This window comes from Aspergillus neoniger (assembly GCF_003184625.1).
Source record: "Aspergillus neoniger CBS 115656 unplaced genomic scaffold BO87scaffold_37, whole genome shotgun sequence".
NCBI classification, from domain to species: Eukaryota; Fungi; Ascomycota; class Eurotiomycetes; order Eurotiales; family Aspergillaceae; genus Aspergillus; species Aspergillus neoniger.
In genome coordinates, this window is record NW_020291165.1 from 240,612 (window position 1) to 266,555 (window position 25,944).

The 25,944-nt window shown below is 51.4% G+C and overlaps 6 protein-coding genes across 6 annotated transcripts; 2 read left to right on the top strand and 4 right to left on the bottom strand.

Moving 5' to 3' along the window:
• Positions 1–3,295: 3,295 nt before the first annotated feature.
• Positions 3,296–4,573, bottom strand: BO87DRAFT_429681 (uncharacterized protein; the record flags this gene model as incomplete). Its single annotated transcript, XM_025627507.1, has 1 exon — positions 3,296–4,573. One exon carries the CDS (start codon positions 4,571–4,573, stop codon positions 3,296–3,298), a length of 1,278 nt encoding a protein of 425 aa, XP_025475919.1.
• Positions 4,574–5,526: 953 nt separating this feature from the next.
• On the bottom strand, positions 5,527–6,919 carry BO87DRAFT_462308 (uncharacterized protein). Its single transcript, XM_025629151.1, has 3 exons — positions 6,388–6,919; positions 5,881–6,323; positions 5,527–5,816 (listed from the first exon to the last, which is right to left on the bottom strand). The coding sequence occupies exons 1-3, from the start codon at positions 6,666–6,668 to the stop codon at positions 5,668–5,670; spliced, it is 873 nt and encodes a 290-aa protein (XP_025475920.1). The 5' UTR covers positions 6,669–6,919; the 3' UTR covers positions 5,527–5,667.
• A 941-nt stretch (positions 6,920–7,860) lies between these two features.
• On the top strand, positions 7,861–13,592 carry BO87DRAFT_445167 (aureobasidin A1 biosynthesis complex; the record flags this gene model as incomplete). The annotated part of the gene is made up of 1 exon (XM_025628155.1): positions 7,861–13,592. The coding sequence occupies one exon, from the start codon at positions 7,861–7,863 to the stop codon at positions 13,375–13,377; it is 5,517 nt and encodes a 1,838-aa protein (XP_025475921.1). The 3' UTR covers positions 13,378–13,592.
• Positions 13,593–14,133: 541 nt separating this feature from the next.
• BO87DRAFT_367163 (Zn(II)2Cys6 transcription factor) lies at positions 14,134–16,696 on the bottom strand. Its single transcript, XM_025621871.1, has 2 exons — positions 16,391–16,696; positions 14,134–16,322 (listed from the first exon to the last, which is right to left on the bottom strand). The coding sequence occupies exons 1-2, from the start codon at positions 16,448–16,450 to the stop codon at positions 14,226–14,228; spliced, it is 2,157 nt and encodes a 718-aa protein (XP_025475922.1). The 5' UTR covers positions 16,451–16,696; the 3' UTR covers positions 14,134–14,225.
• Positions 16,697–21,363: 4,667 nt separating this feature from the next.
• On the top strand, positions 21,364–23,281 carry BO87DRAFT_367165 (cytochrome P450). Its single transcript, XM_025621872.1, has 2 exons — positions 21,364–21,820; positions 21,897–23,281. The coding sequence occupies exons 1-2, from the start codon at positions 21,422–21,424 to the stop codon at positions 23,070–23,072; spliced, it is 1,575 nt and encodes a 524-aa protein (XP_025475923.1). The 5' UTR covers positions 21,364–21,421; the 3' UTR covers positions 23,073–23,281.
• A 401-nt stretch (positions 23,282–23,682) lies between these two features.
• Positions 23,683–25,555, bottom strand: BO87DRAFT_367169 (uncharacterized protein; the record flags this gene model as incomplete). The annotated part of the gene is made up of 3 exons (XM_025621873.1): positions 24,709–25,555; positions 23,873–24,647; positions 23,683–23,808 (listed from the first exon to the last, which is right to left on the bottom strand). The coding sequence occupies exons 1-3, from the start codon at positions 25,395–25,397 to the stop codon at positions 23,683–23,685; spliced, it is 1,590 nt and encodes a 529-aa protein (XP_025475924.1). The 5' UTR covers positions 25,398–25,555.
• Positions 25,556–25,944: the final 389 nt, after the last annotated feature.

A 25,944-nucleotide genomic window follows, 5' to 3' on the forward strand; every position in this document is an offset into this window, starting at 1 on the left:
TTTTTTTTTTTTTTTGAGAGATGGTAGTCCAGTCAAGGAGAAGCCTAAGCTAACTATATCGGGGATAATAGATGTTGGGGCATTCATGTAGGCTTAGTCACGTGCCCCGCGCTCAGGCCGCCCATACAACGCACTCTTTGACATTATTTTACTACGTATATCTAGATAGCTAATATATCTTTTCTCTTGATATTGTTTTGCTTTAAATCCGTTTACTTATATTTTCTTTTACTAATCTATTATTTTTGATATAAATTATATCTTGAACAGGTTGTATATCCAGGATCTTTTATATAAAATTTTGCAGGCTTTTTATTATAGTTCTCAATTTTTATACACAGAATAGAAAGATCTACAGCTTCTATCAATAATGAGAATAAATAAAAATTGTGATAGTGTAATGATAATGGCCAATACCAAGGGATCCGCCGGGACTTAGAGCATACTGGCTCTTGATTGACCTCGATATCCCATATATTGAAAAAATTACGCATTCAGGGACTGGATTATTTTGCCACGGAATTGGGAGAGCGTGTCCGATATGCTCTTGGATTCTACGCAAAGTTTAAAGATGATCGTAGCCCCGTGGAGGTGCCAACGTGGTTGTGCGGGAGCACATCGAATCTCAAACTGGGAACAGTTACAGAGGTGGGATTTAATGCTCTGCATAATTGGCTGTGCGTGAACATGCCGCATACAAAGAATTTTACTAAGGATCAGCGATTTTTTAAAAACAATGATGGGCTGTTCGTCGCATTCAAGTCTCATTCATGCTCAGAACCCGTGGCCTAAGAGATTGAATTATTGCTGAAGGATGATCCTATTCCTTAGCCATGCTGAGAAGACATGATGTTAACCTAAAATAAAGATCTATACAATTTAATAGTAGTGGTGCTACATTCATTGTGAAATTAAAAAGCTGATCGAGTAGGCGAGAGAGGTTATAGGCTGGAAATAAACACTAGAAGATATCGTAAATTAAGAGCTCACCATATCCTATCAAGCCATGCTGAGCCTGGATCCATTTTATTAAGTATATTCAAAGCCCTTGTAAGTAGCTTCCCCCGTTAGTCGAGTCTTATGGAATGCCGCTGTGATACAAGATCAATAGTACCCGTCATGGTTTGAAGATATTATCAGAAGATCCATGTACAATCTTGCGCTATAAACTCGGGCAGTCAGGCACAGACTGACCCAGATTATCTCAATAATTGTTCATAGGAAAACGCTGGATACACTGACATCACTTCAAACCTTTCATCTCAGTCCGAATATTGGTGGGGTATGAAGCTGTAGCTGAGTAAGACACCGCCGTATGATCACAGAGCATATGATCCGCTATTTTGTGAAAACTAATGTCTCCAGTCAATGCCTTAAGTCAGTGGAGGGCTGGGTGTCAGGACTTAGATTAACCTTCCAGGCTCTCTAGTATTATCATCAACAACTTGGTCTCTGATATCATACAGTGCCTTCACACCCGGAAACTCGATTCCTGTATGAAACACTAATAATCCCAGAAGAGCAGGTACCATAATCTCAAAGTCAACATGCAGTGTCTCATAGGCTTCCTATTCACCAAGAAAAGCTAGCAACCTCTTACATTCCAACAAAATCTGACTGTTCAGTTCACGATCCAATGTGCTTATTTAGTACAGTGCTTTGTGGTGCTTGCTGCGCCGTATACGCCGTTGGAGAGAGGGCACAGGATCTTATTTAAGAGAATTTGGCAGGAAAGTACAGTGAAGATTTTGCAAGGGGGTAAAGAAGAGGTCGTCTAATTTCTGGTTAATTTGTGCTAAGATGGCCGAATACCCAGCCCTAGAAGCGAAGTCTGGTTGGTAACACACCACTCCGCCCAAACATTAAAACAACGTGAAAACAGAAAAACGCATTATACACTGTTAGGATGGCTAGGCGAGAGAATTAGTATATAATAGTTCTTCTTGCTCTTGCTTGCTAAGCTGGTCAAATCAGTGTGGTGACATCCCTGCAAACAGACCAACTTTGTCACCCGCAACAGGGTCTGTTACACTCTAACCTTGATTTGTCTTTCCTTTTCGTTCACACAATTACTTAATACATGCCCTTATCAACGGTATCCTTGATACCACCTGTCACATACGACCATAGGGTGTGGAAAACAGGGCTTCCCGTCCGCTCAGCCGTACTTAAGCCACACGCCGGGAGGTTAGTAGTTGGGTGGGTGACCACCAGCGAATCCCTTCTGTTGTATGTTTTTTGTTCTTTCTCTCTTTTTACACGGTCATGGCCATCTTTTTGCATGGTAGGGCTACCTACGTGGGGCGAATGCAAATAGTCCGCATTGGATGGCTACGCTGGATGGTGTCCGGCCCTCTTAACTCTACCCGTCTGCGTCGCGCATTCCGCCGGCCAGCGATTTTGAGGACCCACCGCAGAAAACAAGACGGGACGATATTCGTGTAGGTTGAGTAGTAGGGACCAGGGACGTCCATCGAGTGATTTTTGCACGGGGACGTAGCTAGAGGCATTGGTGCTGATGTCGACAGAGATTCTAAACAAAGACCCTTCCCAAGAGCACCCCAAGTAGGACGTGAAAAGGGACTCAGAGTTGAACAAAACCTGAATCTCCTTGAATGATAGACACATTTAAGGTAGAAGTGCTGCCAATGCTGCCAAATATTGACAGCGGGGGTGGTGAGTTATACGTGGAGATTGATGCTTGATAGTAGCACTGGTGATAATAACACTTCATATACGTCCATACGCAGTCAGGGCATCCTTACAACCTTCGTTGTTTCCACCTTTCTTTCTATCTATAAAGTTACAGACACGAACCAAGGATGGAGCTAATAACAGCGTGCACAATGTCGACAAAGGTCTGGGAAGTACAGTCATCTGTGGGACATAAATAGCACCATAAATGCGCTTAAGAAGATATCTTTAACGCTATATCCTGTATGGAGTTAATGGCATTGATCCAGGGGAACAATGATATTGACTGCAGTTTCTCTCTACTGTGGTGGAGACTACTGTTGCAGCGGAGCGAATGTGTCCCTTCCTCCAAGTCCAACTACTAAAGGGAATCTAGTTAACGAGGGGAAGCTAAACCTCATCATATAGGTAAATCTGGAAGCTAGCTCTTGTATATTAGTAATGTAAGCACCTTCTCGAATGGATGGCGAGGTGTCAGATGTTGGAGTAGGGGGATAAAGATACTATATAAAGGTGACATTCAATCAATCAGACTAGGAGCTATTGCCGTACATACTACGTAACCTATCACTTTCTCAATGCTCATCCCAAAAGGCTATGCTCAATGCCATCTCCCAACTCGTGCATATTCATATGCATCCTCTGAATAGTCCTCCCATTCTTCACCACTTGGATGTGGATGATCAGACACCTTCCGTGCAGTAAAGGTCATCCCAGAGCCAAGACAGGGAAACCCAGCCTCTACAGTGAAGGCGGCGAACTTTACATCTTTAAATTTGATAGTGCCGTAATTTGGTTCGAAAAAGATCTGACCTTCGCCAGTTTCACGGCATCTGAGCTTTAACAGGTATGTGTGGGGTTCGCTCGTCTTCTCTGCTTTTGCTTTCTTCAACGGTCGGCTATGTTTCTGGGCGATTGTCTTTCTCTTAGTTCTTTTTCCAATTTTTTCATGATCGTCGCCAATCGCCTCTTCGTCGGTCTCAGTCATATGCTCCTCATATATGACCATAACGCCTATCACGACACCAAAATTGAATGTAGCGTGAAACTTCCCCTTTTGTTCCGTGTTCACAATCTCAAGTACCATGTCCCTTGCTAGACTTGGCCATTCATTCTCGATCTTCTGACAGTCAACGATATAACTTCCTACCGGCGATTTATTCCTTGCCGCAGCGCCCTTCATCCGTCCGAGAGTCGCAAGGTAGTCGGCATGCATTTTCGCGCGTTTGTTTTCTCTCCTCTGTTCCCGAGCCTGGATCTCAGTCCTTTCCTTATTCGCATGTTCCTTTGCTGCTTCCCGAACAGTAGACATATCCCATCCCAAGAATATTGTCTGCGTCTCTGGCCCCACACCAGTATCGTGATGCAAGCCCGCCACCTGGTCCGCAGCCTCTCGCAGTCGCCCTGTACGATACTCGCTATATCGAGGAAAGGAAACCCCGACAACAGTGCTTGTCCTCGTCTGGTATGAATCCGGCCCCCCAGCTCTTATGAAGAACTTCTTTATCACCCACTCAGGGTTGGAAGACAGCACCTCGATATCACTTGCAGCAATCCATTCCTGATGTAGCTGCTCCTCTAAGGTCAGGATGTGTACGGGCACTTTGTCGCACTTGCCTTCTTGGAGGACTTTCTTCATCAGCTGCGTTCCGTTGCCTGATAGATGGTCTTCCTCGAAAGGCACTCCATAGTGTTGTAGTTGGCTGCGGACAAAATCGGTGCGGTCTCGCAGGATCTTTTGACCTTCGCGGCTGAGCTTGGGTAGAAACATCCTTCGGAGAGAGGAACTATCTACTCGTTCATTGCCCCCGCGTGTAGTGCGGAACCGGCCGAATGAAGAAGTGAAACCATCGCGGGTGACGGCGTTGCCATAGGACATGGCGGGTTGTGTGAGCCGATTTGGTGGGTTTTGCGGGTGTCTGGGGGTGTTTTCAATAGATTTTTTATACATGGTTAGTTTGAAAGGCGCGAGTTTTTAAAAAGATAGGGGGAAAGTGGACGGAGGTTGCTTCCGCCACATACAGCGTAGCCCGGAGGGGAGGGGGGGATGATGATGCAGTCTGAAGTAATGCGACCATCAGCTACCATTCTTGTAGAAAGAATCATGTCACGCAATAAATAATCAGCGCATACATCTCTATTTACGAAGGTCTCCAGTCAGGACTCAATGTCTCGACGCAAGTAGCACGTACAGACACCAAGTGCAGATAAGCTGCGCACTCATCATTGCACCCCGGATACTGCCTTGAGAAGGACGAATGACTGGTACAATTATATAAACGTAAGGCTTCATTACGCTAGTACTTAGATATATAAATATTCGCTTGAATTCAATGGATATGTCAAGAGGTTGTGTGCGGTCAGGATCTATCAGCTGGTATCGAGTGCCGTCTGGGCCAAATGTGGACGTCGAGGTCATGTATTCTCTGGTCGGTAGGTGAAAGTTCGGGCCTGCTGACGAAGTACTCGATATGATATGTTGTAAGGGTGCAGGGGCACCGTCAAGCATTCGAAATAGAGCTTGCGCCTTGAGGCCCCCCTCGGCTACACACAAACAGCTTTAGTTCTGTTTGTCTGTCCGACGATCGAAGTCCTTCTAGCCCATGCGTTTTAACCATATTCAGTGCAATGTGTCGCATGACTCAGGATAACCCTGCTTTGTTCATTCTATGACAACTTTCATTGTCTTTTCAAGGATTGGAAAAAAGAGACAGAATCATTCCTAGAAGGGCAATTGCTACTTAGCGACTGCTAGCACTCTATTCTAGGTCACGCGGCGTGTGTTAAATGAACGGGTGATGAACGCTAATAACAAACATACCAAATTAATCAAAAAAAAAAAAAAAAAGAATCGCCAGATCTCTGGACTTGCAGCAGGGGCCAATCCCAAAGTTCATCATTGCAACGAAAGTCGCCTCCCGCGACAGAGCAAGGCTATAGGAACTCTATAACGTGTGAAGTGACAGCCAGACCTTACGCAGCCTCGGCAACCGGGGTTCCCATGCGTCCCTCCTCAGCCAGTTTCTCCTTGTTCATGGTGTCAGGGCGGGCATCGTTGGGTTCAGAGGAGCGTTTCTCTACAATGGTGGTCTCGTCCGAATTCCTTGTGCGGGCAGCCTCTTCTAAAAGGTGTCAGCATGTATTCGTCACGAGAATGACACATCACGTTAAAACGACACGACTTACCAGGTTCAGGCTCCTTGGGCGGGGGGCAGTAAAAGCCGACAGCGAGGCAAATAATCATAAGGAAAATTTCCTCGAGGACGCCCATGCATAGATTGACCGTGGGGTTGGGCTCGAACAGGTTGAACTTCTCGATATTCGTGTAATCACCCAAGCAGCCGTATATGGTGCGCACAATAAGCAGTGGCGCACAGGCGTACACTGAGTACAGGATGATCCTCTCGTTGCGAGGCATCTCGTTGCGGTAGATGGTCAGGTATGCCATAATGGCCAGTAGGAGACCCAAGCAACCGACGAACATGCCCAGTGCGGCTTGGAGCATAGCGGGAATGGTGTAGGTGTCGAGGGCCTTGATAGCACCGGCAATACCAAGGGCCAGTCCGACCAAGCTGACGATGCTGACAAAAATGAAGATCCATTTGGAGAGCTTGTTGATCGAGGCGTTACTGAACGAGACATGCCTACGTCAGTCTCAAGTCACGCATAAGTGAATATCAGGTTGCGGCTTACACTCTTTGCAGCAAACCCACGGCAGCCAGGGTTAGCGGCGCGATACCCAACAAATCGCATGTGATCTTTGTGGTGATCACATCGATCGAGTCGTCAGTGATGCTGATGAGCTGGCATATAGCGCCGGCGATTCGAAGACAGGCGAGGATAATGAGGAATCGCCAACACGATGCCACGGCCTTCATTCCTTGCTGATAACACAAAAGAAGGGCGAGGAAGAGGCAGGGCACGAAGGCGATGAGCTGCAACAACGCGATACCATCTTCATAGCGAAACGTCATCTTCGATGGAGAGGGGTCGGAGGGGCGATTATGGCGGGCAGGTAGCTATGTCGCTGATAGGGCAATCGCAATCTGGATTATAAGGTTAGGGCAAATATTGAAGGCCCTGGAAACCTGGTATGATCTGATGGAACAAGTCGGAAGGATAGGATATAACGATGCGAAGATAGTAAATAAATGAATCCAACGTCCCGGGGTAAAATAAGAGAGAGGTCTCCCGTGGTGGCGCAGGTGTATGATGAAAAGATTGCAATGTGTTCGGGCTGTGCACTCGAATATAGATGATGTGTGAGGCATTCTATGACAATTTGAGGGTTTCGGGCATCTCCATGTGGAACAACTTAACATCGAGCATACCGTATTAGGAATAGGTTCAAGATGTGGCGGCCGTGGATAGCTGCCGGCTAGTCTATTTCCTATTGGGTTTAGTCCCCTGAGATCTCCTTTGGTGGGTCTCTTGTGCCGCTAACCCTTTTCCGTCACGCTTTCCTTCCTTTTACCGGAACTTCGAGCTGTCCGTTTTGGGTAACATTTCCCCATCCCCATAACTCTTGTCCGGTAATCCTCCATTTTCATACGTCCAAAGCACTCTCTTACCTCGCACTCGATGCTAAATTGAGTATACGGACTATGTCGTTCGCAAAGCCACACGATCTACTTACCTAGCCCACCCTTAAGGCTTGTTCGTCATGGCTGAAGCATTGCCCCTAAAAGTTGCGGTCACCTGATCTCACGAGCTGCCCACTAGCCCTCATTAGTGAGATTAAGCCTACTAGAAACACGTGCAATTACCGTCTCCTTCCTTTGAACAAACAAGCCTAATATCTTACTGGGGGCCACTTCTAGAAACCTGCGTTATCCACCCTACTTTGTCGTTTTCCGGTGGGACTAGCACTCTTCATGATCGTTACTACATCCAGACAATGTCAGTCCGGAGGATCATGAACTGGAATTGGGTTTCTTCGTGTAGCGATCCTCCAGGAACACTGCTGACACCATGATGGCTATTCCTCTATATATAAAGGACAACAAGGCAGGACGCCTGCTTTGTGGGGATGAACATGTTTTGAATATCCATCATCTCGGCGTTTCCTCACTTTGGCCTTCTCATTCTTTACACGTCTAGCCGGCTTTTTGTTTTATTCCACTCCTTTCATCACCCCAAAAAAACATAAGAGATCAATTCATCATAATGACCGAGATAGAGCAGCGTCAGCTTGCATATTGGAAGGAGCAGCTTGAGGGAAGCCAGCCCGCGGAGCTCCTCTGCGACAAGCCCCGGTCGGCCATTTCCTCTGGCAAGGCGCAGGTCCACCACTTCACCCTCAATGACCAGCTTTACCGGGGGCTCCAGAGCTTTTGCCAGACACACCAGTTCACCCCCTTTGTGGTGCTCCTCGCCGCTTTCAGGGCGACACACTACCGCCTCACCGGAGTCGACGATGCCACCATTGGCACCCCCATCCTCAGCAACACTAACATCCTATGCATTCGCACCACCGCCGAGCCAGAGGACTCCTTTTATGCGCTCGTACAACAGGTCCAGCAGACCACCAGCACGGCATCCAGCCACCAGGATGTTGCCTTCCAGAAGATCGTCTCGGAGCTGCGTCCTGGCGCCGCCGACCGGTCTCGTAACCCGCTCGTTCAGACGATATTTGCAGTTCACTCGTCAGAAGATGCCAACAGCCCACAGCCCGACAGTATGAAGGCAGCCACGTCCAAGTATGACATTGAACTCCATCTCGTCCAAAAGGCTCAGCATATGAGCGGTCACATCATCTTCTCGGATGATCTGTTTGAAGCTTCGTCCATCCGCCTGGTCGAGTCCGTCTTCACTGAGGTCCTCGGCCGTGGCGTCAAGACACCTGAGGCCCTCGTCTCAACAATGCCTCTTACCCAGGGCCTCTCCGCACTAGCTGATATGGGCCTCACAGATGTTGCGCGCACCGATTACCCGCGCGACTCCAGCATCGTCGAACTCTTCCGGAGACAGGTCTCTCTTAGCCCTAACGCCGTTGCCGTCAAGAATGCATACTCGTCTTCTCAGCTCACGTACGCGGAACTGGACCGGCAATCAGACCGGCTCGCCCACTGGCTGGTCCAGCGTGGGCTCTCTCCAGAGACTATGGTCGCAGTGCTGGCACCGCGGTCGTGCGAGACAATTGTGGCTTTGTTGGCCATTCTCAAGGCTAATCTGGCCTATTTGCCTCTCGACGTCAACGTTCCCGTTGGCCGCCTCGAGAGCATCCTCTCTGCGGTCGAGGGAGACAAGCTCGTCCTTCTCGGTGCCGGCGTCGCGCCTCCCGCTCTACAGCTCAAGGACGTGAGCTTCCGCCACATTGCCCAGGCCCTGGACGAGCAAGGCCAGCACTTTGCTGGCGCTCTGCCGACTCCCACGGCTTCTAGCCTCGCATACGTCATGTTCACGTCTGGGTCAACGGGCAAGCCCAAGGGTGTTCAAGTGGAGCACCGCGGCATCGTGCGCCTGGTGCGCGAGACCAATGTGGCCTCCAAGACGCAGTCAAGTGGCAACATTGCGCACGTTGCCAACCTGGCCTTTGACGCCGCGACGTGGGAGATCTACGCCGCGCTGCTCAACGGCGGTACGATCGTCTGCATTGACTACATGACGGTCATCGACCCAGTGACCCTGGGACAGGTGCTGCAGCGGGAGGCCGTGCGGTCCTGCATGCTCACGCCTGCCCTCCTCAAGCAGTGCCTCGCCAATGCCCCATATGCTCTTTCCGGTCTGGAACTACTCTTCGCTGCCGGAGACCGTCTCGATCCTCGCGATGCTGCCCAAGCCAAGAGCATTATAAAGGGTGACCTCGTTAACGCTTACGGTCCCACCGAGAACACCACCTTCAGCACCATCTACAAAGTCCCGGCCAACGAGAAGTGTGTCAACGGCATGCCCATCGGCGTGGCCATCAGCAACTCGGGCGCTTTCATCATGGATCCCGAGCAGCGCCTCGTTCCTCCTGGCGTCATGGGTGAGCTCATAGTCACTGGTGATGGTCTCGCCCGTGGATACACCGATTCGAGGCTCAACAAGAACCGCTTCGTGCAGGTGGTTATCAACGGTGAGTCTGTCCACGCCTACCGCACCGGTGACCGAGTGCGCCACCGTCCTTCGGACGGCATGATCGAATTTTTTGGTCGTATGGACTTCCAGGTCAAGATCCGTGGTCACCGCGTTGAGCTGCCCGAGATCGAGCATGCACTCCTGCGTAACGAGTCTGTAAGCGATGCTGTGACTCTGGTGCACCAACCCGAGGGCGAGCCGGCGGATCTTGTTAGCTTTGTCACTGTCCAAGGTAATATCGCGGATGCCGCCGCTCAGGAGGACTCCCAGAACCAGAAGGACGCCGGCGACAACAGCCGACTTGAGAACCAGGTTGAGACTTGGAGGGATCTCTTCGAGACTGGCACCTATGCGAACATCAACAGAATTGACACCACCAAGGTCGGCAGAGACTTCATGGGTTGGACGTCCATGTACGACGGCAAGCTCATCGACACCGCCGAGATGAACGAGTGGCTGGATGACACCATACACCACATGTACCGTAATGGCGGACACCCACGCAATGTCTTAGAGATCGGAACCGGAACGGGTATGATCTTGTTTAATCTCATCGATAACCTGAGCAGCTATGTCGGGCTTGACCCGTCTGCGTCTGCCGCTGCTTTCGTCATCAAGATGGCCCAAGCAAGGCCGTCCCTGGCTGGCAAGGTCGACGTGCACGTCGGCACAGCCATCGACGTCGACTCCCTGGGCGAGCTTAACCATCCAGACATGGTGGTGATTAACTCGGTGGCCCAGTACTTCCCCACGCAAGAGTACATCTCCTCCGTAGTGGAAAAGTTGCTGGCTATTGATGGCGTGGAGCGCATCTACTTTGGCGATATGCGCTCCTGGGCCATCTACCGCGACTTCTGCACGACCAGGGCTCTGCATCAATTAGGCTCCTCTGCCACCAAGGAAGCAGTGCGACACGAGCTGACGAAGGCGGAGGCAGAGGAGGAAGAGCTCCTCGCCGACCCGGCCTTTTTCACCAACTTGATGAGCAGCCTCCCGGAGATTGTCGAGCACGTCGAGATCCTCCCCAAGCGCATGAAGGCCACCAACGAGCTAAGCTGCTACCGTTTCGCGGCCGTCATCCACAAGCGCCAGAACGGTAAGCCCAAGGCTATCCAGGAGATCAGCGAGGGCGCCTGGGTCGATTTCAAGGCCAAGCAGCTGGATCGTGCTGGCTTGTTGGCCCTCCTGCAGGCGTCCTCGACCGCCTCTACGGTTGCCGTAAGCAACGTTCCCTACAGCAAGACCATTCTCGAACGCCACATCGTCGACTCGCTTGACGACTCGACTGCGGGGGGAGCCGACTGGCTCACCTCACAGCGTGAGGCTGCCAACCGTTGTCCAGCCCTGTCAGCTTTGGACCTGGCTGAGCTGGCTGAACAGGCTGGCTTCAAAGTCGAGCTGAGCTGGGCGCGCCAGCGCTCTCTTCGCGGCGGCCTGGACGCCGTCTTCCATCGCGTCGAGGGTCTGCGCCCCTTGTTCCGCTTCCCGACTGAGCACGAGGGCCGGTCCAAAGAGTCTCTGACCAACAGCCCCCTGCGCCGTCAAGAGGCTGAGGTGGTTGAGGCTCTGCTCAAGAAGGCGCTACAGGCCTCACTGCCCAAGTACATGATTCCTGCACGCATCGCCGTGCTGGACAAAATGCCCATCAACGCCAACGGCAAGGTGGACCGCAAGGAGCTGGCTAGACTGGCGAGCGTGTTTGGCAAGGTGACTAAGAGCTCTCGCCAGATCGTTGAGCCACGCACAGATCTGGAGCGTGCCGTGTGCGAAGAGCTTTCCAATGTACTGAACGTCGATGCCGTCGGCATTACCGACAATTTCTTCGACCTTGGCGGCCACTCGCTCATGGCCCCGCGTATTGCCGCACGCATCAACCAGCGCCTGAATGCAACTATCCTCCTTCGTGACGTCTTTGCCTATCCCGTGATTGCTGACCTAGCCAAGAGAATTGGCGAGTTGGTGGGCGATTCGTCCCAGGATAAGCTGGACCAGGACTCCGGCGAAGACGAGGACATTGAGATTGAAGACGAAGAGGAGCTACTGACCATGTCGCTGGCCACCAAACTTCGACACTTCAATTCTATTGCCCGTCCGCAGTGCGTCAAGTCGCTAGGTATCGCCAGCGAGGACATCGAGGAGGTTCTGCCCGCCACCGGTGTCCAGACCCGCATGCTCGTCTTCGTCGAGGAGGCCGAGGAGATGAACATCACCAAGCCCTGCATCGAGCACTTTGTTTACCATGTGCCCGACGAGCTCGAACCGGCCCGCCTTGAGCAGGCCATCGTCGATGTCACCAAGCGCCATGACGCCTTCCGCACCGTCTGGGTCCAGGTCGACCACCCCCTGAGCCCCTACGCCCAGTGCATCCTCAACCCTGCGCACCCCCGTGCCCAGCTGCCCATGGTCCAAAGCGTCGTGCACGAGTACGACACCAGCCCGGACAGCCTCTGGGAGCAGACCATCGGCAACGCCCAGCGCAGCGCCGAGGAGTACATCCGTCTAGACCGCCCCGGTGCCGTTGTCCACGTCGTGCGCTCGGCGGACAACAAGCACCATGTCCTCATTTTCTCCCTTTTCCATCTTATCTACGACGGCATGTCTTTCGACTTCCTGCGCCGCTCGTTCGCCCAGGCGTACGAGGGCACTCCTCCCAGCAACCTGCCCGCGGTCGGCATGCGCCTCCCCGTCGAGAAGCACTACAGCACCGACTGGCTCGCTACCAGCATGTACTGGATGCAGCGTCTCGCCGGTGTGGCCCCCTTCAAGGCTGGTCAGACAGTGCTCAAGGGTGTCGTTCCTGGACAATTCACCTCGCTCCGCACCACCCAGGACACCGCCTGCGAGATCCTCGAGTCCTCCATCAGCCTGAAGGAGCTCTTCTCCCTTTGCAAGATTGCCAAGTTCCCCTCGCCCATGGCCATTGTTCAGGGTGCCTGGGCCATGACCCTCGCGCAGAGTCTCGTCAAGGCCAACAGTGCTGACCAGGAGCCGTCCGCCGCCAACCTCGACGTGCAATTCGGCAGCGTCTTCCACGGCCGCCACAGCCCCGAAGCCCTCCGCTGCGTGGCCCTAATGCTAGACGTCCTCCCCACCCGCATCGTCTTCTCAGACGCGTACAAGAGCGAGGCAAACGGCGGGCCCAAGAAGCGCACGCACCGCCAGATCTGCCAGGAGCTGTTCACCCAATACGTCGACTCCCTGGAGTACTCGGAGATGCCCTGCCCCACCATCGACTTTGCCAAGCTGACGCGTCGCTTCGACAACACTATCATCCTGCAGGCCTACCCCAAGGAGGAAGTCGAGGTCGATGCCAGCGGACTCCCCAAGACCAACATGAAGACTTTGCCCGGCTTCACCCGCGAGGAAAACCTGCAGGCTCCCTGGAAGGAGACCAACCACGGCTACCCGATCTTGATGGAGCTCTGGCCCGGACGTGATAACGAGGACGAGAAGTTCCGTCTGCGCTGCACGTACAACAACCGCTGGCCGGGATACGAGTTCATGACCCAGGAGTGGGCGCAGGGTTTGCTGGTGACCCTGAACCACTCGCTTGATCAGATCTTGCATAACCCTGATGGAGTGTTTGATCCTGTGAGACTTGTCGAGGAGAGACAGCAGTAGATGTTTATAATGAGTGGTGGACTGGGATGATGCTATCTCTGTGATAGATAGCTTGTATATAATTTGGAGGCTTGGTTTCGCTGTTTGGGTTTTGGGACTGATTGTTTTATCTTTCTTATTACCTTTTTTCAATAACTATACTCTTGTTGTTGTTCTCTCTTCGTCTTGTCATTTTTTTTCTTGATCTCGACTATTTCTTACTTTATTTCTTGTCCAGTTATATATTCGCTGTTTAATTTAATTTCTGAGGAGTTCAAAGTGTTTTTGTGGTCCTTACAACCCTTTTTATGCAATAATTGTCATTTCATCTAGAGTAACCTCACAAAATAACCGAGAGATAATAACGTAACTCCCGGCCGCATCGGCCACCCTCCCGCGCCGGCCACCCAGTACACCGCCCAACACGTTCCTACATGCAACCACTCTTTCTATCAAAGGCAGTGAATTAGCAATGAGTAGTACAATGATTCTAGGGCGATGTGGTAGGGGTGGCCGATGCGGCCGGGAGTTACGTTAAGTACTTTCTGGCTTATTCAACCTTTTTTAAGATGTTATGAAATGCAATTAATATATCTCATATATTGATTGGTCTCCTCAAATCCTAGATGATTCATGATCTAAAAACTAAACTACAGGGCATTCTACAGATGTTAATACCTAGTATGTACTACTCATGGTAAACTCTTCCAGAAATTGAAGGTGATATCGTTTGACTTTTCATTAGTGAAAATATATATAACAATATATATATATATGACTGCGTAACCCCTTATGTCCAGTATATGCTCTATATGCAGTGTATCACTGTATTAAATATCTACATTAGAATGATATGCTTCCCAACACTATCAACTCAACGGTGGACGGAGGTTGCTTGATTGAACAAAATTGGCGAAATCATCTGCCTGCGCAAGACCTGCTTCGCAGCTGATTCGGCGCAACTGGGTGGCCGTCCACGCACGGGTCTCGTGGCCGAGGTTGTGCATGCAGCCCACGGTGAGGAGAACCCAGCAGGCAAAGTAGCCGCCGACGGCCAAGCCGGGGATGTTCTTGGCGCGTTCGTGCGGTTGCTGCTTCTGCTGCTGATGGAGCTGCAGCTCCTGTGATGGGGAGGTGGCGTAGCCCATGAGCTGGGGCACGGAGGCGAGCATTTCGTCGCGCATGCGGACGATAGTCTGGGTGGCCTGGTGGAGGCGCTCGGCGTAGTTGTTGGTGAAGAACCAGTTGCTGTCAGTGTTGGCGCCTTTAAGTAGAAGGTGGCTGATAGCGTGGTTGGCGAGGATGCGGCAGATGCGCATGCTGTTCCAGACGTCGGCGATGCAGACATCGTGGTAGATGTGGGTGACGCCGCGCTGGATGCGATTCGGATCGTAGTTGTTGCTGGAGTTGGGTTGGGTGGTGAACTGCCAGTCGGATGGGCACTTGGAGAAGATGCTCTCGAGGCGGTAGTCAATTTCGAGCGCCTGGGAGAGGTAGCGCTCAAGGTGCTCAATGGAGATGTTGGCACCCTTGAGAGGACCGGAAGACATGGAGGAGGTAGAGGCGGGGGAAGAACCGGACGTAGTAGAAGGGGAGTTGGAGGAATCGGGAGGGACGGAGGAGGCGCCGGCAGTGGCGGCAAAGAATGAGTAGCCGCCCGGGGAAATCTGCTGGTAGAGGTCCAGAAGCTCGACCATGCCGCTGCAGGCGACCCAGTAGGGGTCCGAGACGCTAAGAGCGTTGGTGGCCTCGATGCGCAGCATACGTAGGCTTGAGGGCATGGGGGAGCCGGAGCGCAGGCAGTTGGTGAGGAGCTGGGAGAAGACATCCTTGAAGATCTGCAGACCGGTCGGGGTAGAGAACTGCGAGCGGCCGCGCAGGTTGAGGAGCGACGTGGCACCCTCAATGTGGTGCTTCCAACCCTCGATAGAAGCCCTGCTGAACTCGTAGAGAGCGAGGACGAGGACCGAGACGATGGTGCTGTCGCGACGGGCGGCCTGGGGGTCGGCGAGGGCGAGATTTACGCGCTCCATGGTGCGGGTGTACATCATCATGGACCGAGTCAACAGGTCGGCCTGGCTTGTGGTGCGAGCGAGCCCACTGAGGCCGAGAGCCAGAATGGCGCCCTCGAGCATGTCGCCGCCGCCGTCGTCTTGCGCCAGCATGGCCGGGGCGTAGTCGAAGAAGCCGGAGGAAGGACCGGACTGCCGAACGACGTAGTGGGAAAGGAAGAAATCGAGACCGCTAATGACGAGAGGTAAGGAGAAGGGACGCGGTATGGCCTCGGGTTGATTGCTGGTGAAGTTGTTGTTGTTCTGTTCTAGCCGTCGGCGGTCGCCGTGGTTGGTGCCGTCATCGGGGAGTAACTGATCCAGAGCCAGATCGTCGCCGCCTACACTAGAAGCGCCGACATGCGAACGTGGCCCAGATATGGAGGCAGGAATAGACATAGCAGAGCCAGGACGGTCGCACGATAATACCGGCATGGAGCTGGGTGAGGCATCCTGGTGGAGGGAGAAGAGCGCAGTCTCGTCCGGGTTGAAAGGGTCGGGGAAGCTCATCAACTCGGGCATGAAGCTGCCGCCGACGAACATGCCGACTCCGACATCGACGTCGCTCATGTCCAGCATGGCCTCGTCGACAACATCGGAGGGGCGGTTCGCCTGAATAGTGTAGTCTGGTGCGGAGGTGTTTTGAAGTTGTTGTGATTGTGGTTGCGGTTGTGGTGGTGTTTGTTGTTGTTTTTGTTGCTGTTGCTTCTGTGCTTGTGGTGGAGTTGGTGTGCGCTCAACTGAAAGACGGCTGGTTGGCGTGGCCGTTGAAGTCCTCTTGGAGACTTTTGAGCGGGCGCGGTTGATGACTTGTGTGCTCTCATCGCGAAAGATGAGACTGGAGGGATCTCTGTATCCAGGGCATTTCTGACCTGTGCGCCAACATTGGCCGCATTCTGGGACTGCTTTGTCGCACTTTTCGGTGGGAGGGTAAATGTGAGCCAAAATGTGTTTGGAACGGGACACAAATAGGAATGGCTTACTCTTCTCTTCTTGGCACGACAATTGTTGCAACTTGTTGAAGGGCGACCGCAGTAGACCATGATGGGCGAGTCTACCAAGTAGTGGTAGTGGTGGGAGTGGTGATGGTGGTGGTGATGATGAAGATTGTCGATAATTAGGCGGGGGAGATTGTGTCAGGCATCAGATCCAACGCACTGACTTAGTAACGATGGATAAGAGAGAGAGAAAGAGAGAAGAGAAGGGGAAGGGGACAGTGTCCCGTTCCGCGTGGAGACACAAGCCAAGTCAGCCAAGGCTGGTTGAGGTGGAGGTCACGGTCGGGCAACGCTACGCTAAAAAAAGCTTGGAAAGAGAAAAGCAACAAGAAGAAGACAATCACACATATTTGAAGTGGGCGAAAAATGTTGTGCCTAAATACACGCAAACAACCCCCCACCCCCCTTCCCAATTGCTTAGCGCCCGGCGGCTAAGCCGGATGGGGCTGCGGCGATCACTGATCTGCCATCCCACCATGTCATAATACTGTAAACCTTTGATATAGTAATTAGTACCCATGGTTATAGGGATGCCTCTACTTAAAAGGTATTAAATCAGCAGTCTGAATGGATTTTATATACTAGATCCCTTCACACTTCAATACTGGAATGTTGCTAGGGTTTTAAATGAGATTACTTTAAATTAAGAGAAGGTGGGTTTACATAAACTAATCATATAACAAAGCAACTAGTTGAACTATTGAAGAGCGTAAGTACCGCCACGGTAAAGTATAGTCATAGTAAAATAAACTAACATTTGTGACTTGGCCAACTGCTCAGTTTAGGCCGTTCTTTTCATATTTATCTAAATATAGGAAATTTGACGATACTGTATCCCCTATATCAGTGCTTTACTATATCTACATGACTCTTGTCTCCTTCATTGACCACGTGTGCGAGGATCCGCTCCTGGGGCGCTTCAGGGGTGAATCCCCCGGAATCCGTACCGTTAGGCGATCCATTCAACAACTAGACTCAGAATGCACAATCCTTATAAGCTAACTGATGAATACGAGGCCGGATTTTCACAGTAGGTGGATATGCCCAGCTACTAGCCTGGTGCTTATAAACTAGCCCCCAACTTGGATTCGCGGGCTGATTGCATGTTTCACCACAGGAACTAGATTAAATCTCGAATTCTCAGCCACACATTCGATCCAGGAATCACCCGCGGGCCAGGTAGGCTCAAAATTTCGTCAAGGATTCAGCCTTGTGTGTTTCACGCAGTGGATCCTCCGGATACTGACCGGTTGGCTAACGGGTGAAAGGCAAGGATTCAAGTCAATAGCTCAAATTGCGCCTCCTTTAGAAGATTCCAGGTCGAATACGAGGTTACATCCCCACTTTTAAGGCCGTCTTGAAGAACGCTGACTGAAGAAGACAGCGTTGGCCACGAGTGCATATTGGGGATTTTTCCTGGAAGAGAAGCTATCCAAGGTCATTCCAGAGAGGGTCTGTTGTAATCGGAGGTGGTGAGTGTCCTGTCGGGCAATGATTGTTCCCGGCGTGACATCACTTAAGTGTTAGCAACACGCTTCGACAGGGATTGTTATCAGTGATAACTGGTATCATATCACGAAGGGCATATCCACAGCAGGATAAGCACTAAGTGAGCCACGTGACTGGTCATGAATCAAGCGGGTGATGAGACACGGTCACACTCGGTCGAGCGGCCCATCCGATAACGCCATACAAAGAGGCGCCCACCCGCTAGTCTACTATTTGGCCTCCACATACTCCAGACTCCGTATTGTCAAACAGACTCCACGGCTAAGCCTGCAAGCCGGCGGTTCAGGCCGCCCTTGCTAGGCGGTATCCAGAAATGCCAGTACACGCGAACTCCGAAAAATGAGAATTTTGGCCCCCTTACCCAACGCCCCTGGCCCCCATGCTCGCTACCGTCAACCCTATGTGAGGATCTGCCCACCTCGTATTCAGAAGCTTCTAAGGGAGACGCTTTCTGGGCGGTTGGCTTAGCATTCTTGTCTATTTACCCGCTAGCCGAACGGTCAGTAGCTGGAGGATTCACGGCCTGAAACACACCAGGGCTGGACCCTGACACTACACCTCTGAGGATCCGGTCGATCTCAACATTCTCCTAAGCTTCTAGTCTCAGGGATGCGGCATTCTGAGCCAACAGCTCCTAGCCGAGCGGTCAATGTCCGAAGCGGGATCCTCACAACACTTTTACCAACACCTACACCATTTGACTCGAAATGTATAACTTTGGTTCGACAACGTAGGGTATAATTATAATGAATTTACTTGAGTAATTTATCCGGAAATTTTCACTACATAGATTAAATGTTAATACAAAATACCTGTATTTCACTCGTATTTTAACAAAATCTAAGTTGTCTTATTATTTTGGTGAAGTCAGCTCCAGATTGGTAATACCTTTATACATTTCTAGCCTAATAGAGAACGTGGATGATTGGATATAATAGCTGTAAGAAGGTACACTTTATATTGCTCTACATGCCAAGATCGGCCGTTCGAAGGTAGTATGCGCCACGCGATCGTGATTTATATTGAAAGTGGAGTCAAAACGCTTCTGCACTTTCTGAATCAGGCATGATTGTATTCTCCTATTTGGTATTAGCTTCATACTAGCAGCACACATGCCGAACAATACCCAGTCAGATCATAGAGAAATGTGATGACTTGCTCAGACTCGAAGACAAATATCCATGATTATGTCAAAACCACATGGCTTGTCCTATTCATACGCCATGCATAAAAAGTTCAACTAACGCCTGTCTTGTTTCTGTCTGATTATCTTCATGGGTGAGGCGGGGGACTTCAATAGATAACTTCCGCTCATTGATCCCTTTGGTATTGTACAGGGCGGCGCGAGTGAACTGTAGTTTATATAATGTTCGCTCTTTTCTGGTTATCTCTAAGCACAGACCATCACAGTGTTTCTTTATATCCAACTACTATCAAGGCATTTAGGAGAACTGGGCTTATGACCCTCGTCGAGGAAATGAATAAAGCAATATCCTACCGACCTCCCCACAGTGTTCCATTCGTATACAGTCAGTAAGCCGTACAATCGCCATCTATCTCCGACTAAGCGCCAAGCGCCCGATTGTATTTAGCCTAGATGGTGAAGGGATCCGAGTCATCATACGATTGGGACTTCTACGGGTGTTAGAGAAACGCCTAGGGATCCGTATTGCGCAGAAAACCGATCTCTGCACAGGAGCCAGTGTCGGTAAGTGAATTCACTTTTAGTGATTGAACTGCTTATGCTATCTGACTTGCTAACCTTTTTGATCACGGACACTTTCAGCGATTTATATGATTCGCTTACAATGGATCGCGTCCGCGGTCAGATTCTTGGCCTGTGGCTAGTATAACACCAGCATTCTGGAATATGGTCTGGAAGAATTAGGGAATCCTTGTCGGTTGCTCCACATCTCCACCATAAGCAACGTGGCCTGTCGGGTTTTGTTATCACTAGTTGAATGTTGAATGCTGGATGGCAAGGCATGTGTACATGTACGGGCAAACTATAGAGGCACCGGCCACAGAGCTGAACCTTCGCCATATGAGTTCTTGCTGTCGAGTTAGGAATTAGGAAACTCATATTTATGGGAAGAGTGGATGTTTTAACCAATTTTTCCTTAACATCTACAGAATATCCTTAGAGTGCTGATGAGTCCTTTCTACAGAGCTCAGTGTAGCGTTGTCGCACTATTCTAAGTATCGAAATCGACAATAATGCTCTAATTATAGTAAGCAGCGGACAGAGCGGTCTAGACTCCAGAGATACAAGCAAAATAATACATGTGCCCCTGAGCGCCAGTGGCGCAGCTCGACGATTCGCGGAAACTGAAGTTACCGCGTATTGAGCAACTGCTTTGGTTCTTTGTACGATAGCGCAATGGCGAGATTCTGTGCACCCCTGTGGACTCAGGGAGACTCGATTTTTTTTCTGGTTAATTCGGTTGTCAATAGTGCAAAGAGTGAGGTGGAACAGTCTAAGAATCCTTACGCCGGGCAATATGATGATATCGGCAGCGATGGGATAGTGGGAGTGTTCCAGAGGGAGTTAGTAGTGAGGGTTTGATGGCCGCGGCACTTGTCACCTTCTTCTGAAAGGACTGGACATATTCCAGCTTGACCAGTCATGTTGTTAATGGGGGTCAATTGCTCGTTGTTGTTTAGTAGATACGTGTAGGCTGGTAGGAGACAGGAGGTGATAACATTTGATGTTAGAAGCTATATATTTCCATGTCGAACAGCATATGAAGCACCCCCAAAAACGTGACAGAAATAATGACTAGTTATGTAGTAACTAGTTACCAATGTTATGCCAAATGACTAATCCAGATCATCCACGGTTTATGCATCTCGGAATATCCGCCAGAGCCCATGGGCGGTGAAGAACTGGAAAACCTAACCCAAAGCGGCGATTGGCGAGGTCTTGAATGAATGATCCATTTTAGGGTCAACAAGCTGAAGGCGGGAAATGCACGTGTTTAGAAAGTCGTATAAGTAGCATCGTACGACGCGGTCAAGCGTGTCGGTGGCATGATTGATGTCAAGATGATGAATGGTTTCCAACTTACTACAATGAGACTCATCAGGAACAAAACATGAAGAACAGGCAGGGCAGCCCTGTTTGTGTCGGGCTGTGCAAAGGGGCCAAATACGTGCGGGATCCCAGCGTCAGCTAGCAACGCTTTCCCGATTGGGTAGCATTTACCGGAATCTACCCACTCACTCCGATCTGCCACGCCTCCGGAAGGATCTACCACAACTCCATAGATCCATCGAGTATAGCAATGCTGACAATAGAGTATCTACTGAGTGGAATATTGACTCCTGCGGGATTCACTAAGAATGGCCAGACTAAGTGACCATGGAATACGAAATGGAAAATGAAGATATATCTATGTACGGGCGCTTCTATCGAAAGGAACTTGTCGTTAACATTACATGCCACACAGGCATACCTTCATTCAGACCATAACCCTTAGTCTTCAATTCTCAAATATTTAGACCACCATGGGACTCAAGACACTCTTTCTGGTCCTCGCCGGCCTTACTTTTGTCGCGCGCATCGTGAGCGAGAAATGGAGGCACTATCAAAATGCCAAGCGCATGGGCTGCCGGCCAGCGCCCATGGCTCCATCCAAGGACCCCCTCGCTATTGGCGATATTCTGGAGATCATCCAGGCGGACAAGAACAAGGTGGTGCCTGAGCTGCTCGAGAGCCGCACTAACATCATGCGCGACATCGCCGGACGCTACGTTTCGACCTTCCGTCTCAAGAGAGGTCTGGGTGAGAACATGCTCACCTTTGACCCCGAGAATCTCCAGGCCATGTTAGCCAAGCAGTTCAAAGACTTTTCCGTTGGTGGTGAGAGACTGGGATGCATGGGCCCGTTATTGGGTAAGGGAATCGTATGTTCTCATTATTCCTCGTGCTGTTTTCGTTGCATGTAGATTTGGCCCAAACTGACAATCAGTGTGCATGCAGTTCATCAACGACGGCGCCGAGTGGTCGCACTCGCGTACAATGCTCCGGCCCCAGTTCACCCGGGACCAAATCAGCGACCTGCGTCTCGAAGAGCGCCACGTCCAAAATGCCATGCGTGCCATACCCGCCGCCGGAAGCAACGGCTGGACCGAGGTTGACATGCAAAGCATCTACTTTCGTTTGACCCTCGACTCTGCAACCGAGCTGCTCTTCGGCGAGAGCTGCTACTCCCAGCTGGCCGCCATGGGTGACGCCGAGGACCACATGGCCAGTGGCGGCAAGGTGACTGACTTTGGCAAGTACTTTGACCGCGCCCAGTGGTACATGGCGCAGCGCCTACGTCTACCTCGCATGAAGTTCCTATACGACGGCAAAGAGTTTCGAACCTGCTGCCAGGAGGTCCACCGTTTCGTTGACGAATGCGTCGCCAAGGCCCTGCACGACCACAAGAAGAAGCAGCAGCCCGAGGAGGGCGCATCCGAGCATTACATCTTTGTCCACGCCATGGCCGCAACCACCAAGGACCCAATCGAGCTGCGCTCCCAGCTGCTCAACGTCCTGCTCGCCGGCCGCGATACCACCGCCGCGCTGCTGAGCTGGACCACCCTGCTGCTCTCCCGCCACCCAGAGGTCTTCCGTAAGCTGCGCGAGGCCATCATCGCCGACTTCGGCACCTACGAGAACCCCCAAAACATCACCTTTGCCACCCTCAAGGCCTGCACGTACCTGCAGCAGGTTATGAGCGAGACGCTCCGCCTGTTCCCGCCCTTGCCTACCAACGCCCGCTACGCCACCAAGGACACCAGCCTGCCCCGCGGCGGCGGCCCCGATGGCCAGAGCCCCGTGTACATCAAGAAGGGCCAGGCCGTCCTGTACAACGTGCACATGTTGCACCGCCGCGAGGATGTCTGGGGCAAGGACTCGGGCGAGTTCAAGCCCGAGCGCTGGGAGGCCCGCCGCTCCGGCTGGGAGTACCTCCCCTTCAACGGTGGGCCGCGCATCTGCATTGGCCAGCAGTTCGCTCTCACCGAGGCTGGCTACGTCCTTGTCCGTATGCTCCAGCGCTTCGACGGACTCGAGGATGTCAACGCCGACCAGAGAATTAGGTGGGGCTTGACCCTGGTCAGCGCTCCTGGTGACACGGTCACGGTGCGCCTCCACGAGGCTAGCCGGTAAGAAAGGAGCAGGACTCTCCTTCAACACTCCTTCGACTCTTCTTCGACAAGTATACGACATTTCATTTTCAGCTTGTACAAATTGTCATACTTTCTATTGATGTTTTATTTCTCTCCTTGGATCTGCTGTCATTTTTGTAATAGTTATTCAGTACAGTGTATGGCGGGTACTCTGGAACGGATAGGTATCTGAGCGTTTTGACCATCACCCCCACCAGTGTTGTCTGTGCTATTGATGTACTCTATGGTTTCTTTGCTTGTAAATAGTGAGAATAATGAAAATGTCAGGTGGTAACACAATCTCAGTGTCCGGGTCTAACACGGGCAATTAGCTTTGTCTTATAAAAGCACTAACCGCTAGACCCAAAACGATATATCGCATCTAGTCAAACTAGCGACGGAAAGATTACTATCCCAACATGGACTACACCAGTAGAGAGCATGAGGTGAGATTGAAACTCCAATTTTGTCTGATTTGGGGTATTTAGTCTATCGCATAAAATCATTCAACATTGCTATCGATGCATAAAAATCATAAAAGTCCTTCGCATAAAACCCGCTACATTAAATGAAATGCCCGAAAAAACGTGAATGCATAATCAATGAAACGCTTAGTACGCTGGTGGTGGCATCGTCTCGGTCGTGACACTATGACCATATTCCTGGTCCAGCTTCGACGAAGCGGCAGCAAGAGTAGCGTCCGAAGGAAGGTTGACAATCATCAGGTATAAAATGTTCTGCAGAAAGCCATGGTCAGTCAAAGGAACAATACCGCCAAGTCAGAGATGGATTTAGACTTACGCTCTTGATGGATCGTTTACCACCTTCCAGCTCCCTTCTCTTCTTGCGGAACACCTCCAGACGAGGCTCATAGTCCTTGTCCAACCGCCTCAACTCGCGATCTGTCTCGGATTGACTACGTCGATCGTTCAAGATGCGTTCCTTCCGGTCGTTGTATTCATCAAGAACTCTCCTCTCCTCTTCATCAATCCTGGCGGCCTTCTTCTGCGCACGCTGCTCTGGGGTAGGACTCAACACGCCGCCGGAAAGCATGCCAATCAACCCCCCGTTGACGGCCGGATGATTGGGGTCCAGGTACCGATTGCTGAAGCCACGACCCGCCGGCCCGCTCAGCGCGTCGTTGCCGTTCTCGGCCATGTACTTTGCGCGAGCGCGACGATCGAGGTAGTCGTTGAAGTTATCAAAGGCCTTCTTGGCCTTTTCCTTGGTTGAAACCTTGCCTCCGGCGGGGGGAGCGACATCCCTCTCCGGGGCCGGTGACTCCGACGGAGAATCGGACAGGTAGTTCTTGTGTTGGCGGCGGTTGTCCATGTAGACAAGCGGTGCGACGGCTATAGGAAGACCACCGGGTCCCTGCGTCGAGCCGGAAATGTGGTTACGCATCCATGCACTGCCGCCGCCATTGCTTGAGCCGTTGACAGCCATTGAGGCGAGTTGCTTCAGACGGCTGGAGTTCTTGGGCTCCTTGAGCTCCGGATCATGTTTCATAATCATGCAGAACAGACCGTTAGGGGCGAAAAGCTCGCGATTGTACTTGTCCATGACGTTGTTGGTCCTAAGTTAGGGCGGATTAGCACTCATGGCTTTAGGGGAGAGAGGTCGTGGTCGGCACTTACTTTCCTCTGACGTAGCCCTTGTTGGCTACCCAGGCGCCTGCTTGCACTGCTGCGGCGACGCCCATGACGATGACCTCGGGGGTGAAGCCCACGCCGAGAGAGACTACTTGCACACCGGCGAGGTACTTGTTGCCCTCTAGGGCTGTGTTGGTCTCGTCGATGAAGCGCAGGAACGACCTTTGGTCGATGCCGCACGACTCAAGGGATGGTGCGTAGGCGGCCATGAAGCCTCGCTCCTGAGACCCTGGGCGCTGCTGTGGGATCACGACGGGAAGAGGCAATGGCCCTCCCATGGTGGCCATCCCGGCTTGTGAGTCGTATCTGGGATCTGGGGTGGGTTGCCCTCCAAACATGGGGTTGGGACCGGGCTGAAGCTGTCCGTATGGTGTTTGTCCATACTGTGGCTGGCCATACTGAGGTTGTTGGCCATATTGCGGTTGGCCATATTGGGGCTGGGTATATTGTTGCTGTCCGTAATGAGGCTGACCATATTGGGGTTGGCCATATTGAGGTTGGCCGTATTGTGATTGTCCGTAATGAGGTTGTCCTGTTTGGGGAGGTCCATACTGAGGCTGTCCGTACTGGGCTTGCTCGTATTGAGGAGGCGGGTGGCTAGGTGGGTCGTATCGTGTTTGTGGATGCATGCGATCCTGTCCATTCAAGGGCAACTTCTCGGACTGCGTGTACATAATGTTGGAAATGATCCCCCTTGCTGGAGAATTGCGAGACACCCGTCAGTACTCGGTTGATCCTTGTGTCACGTCTGTGAATCTGTGCTTGGCTTGCAGTGGCCCCCAAATCCTAGTGGATACAGTTGTTGATAGCGATACGAGGTAGGGGAAGAAATAGGTTTAGTCTCGCGAGGGAGTTGCGACCGGGGGGAATTGTAGGAGTGCAAAGAAGAAATTGAGATAAAGAGAGAGGATTGTCGATGATGGCCAAGAGATGGAGAATAAAAAGATGTAAGAAAGCTGAGAAAAAGCAATGATCGCTTCGGATCTGGTTCCTACATGGACAAGACGCCGGATCGTCCACTGGCAGTGCATCTGACAGTGCCTAACATCCTGCATACCCGTTTGGGATAGGGTTGCGGGATGATCTCCCGCTGTGTCCTATTTAGGTTAGCAAGGTGCAAGTGGCTCTCCGTTTGAAAATGTGGCTGCGGAGCTTGTTGTGTCTTTCTTTGTCCTTTTACTAGCGCAAATGTGACAGCCCCGGGCATTGCCCCTTATTGAG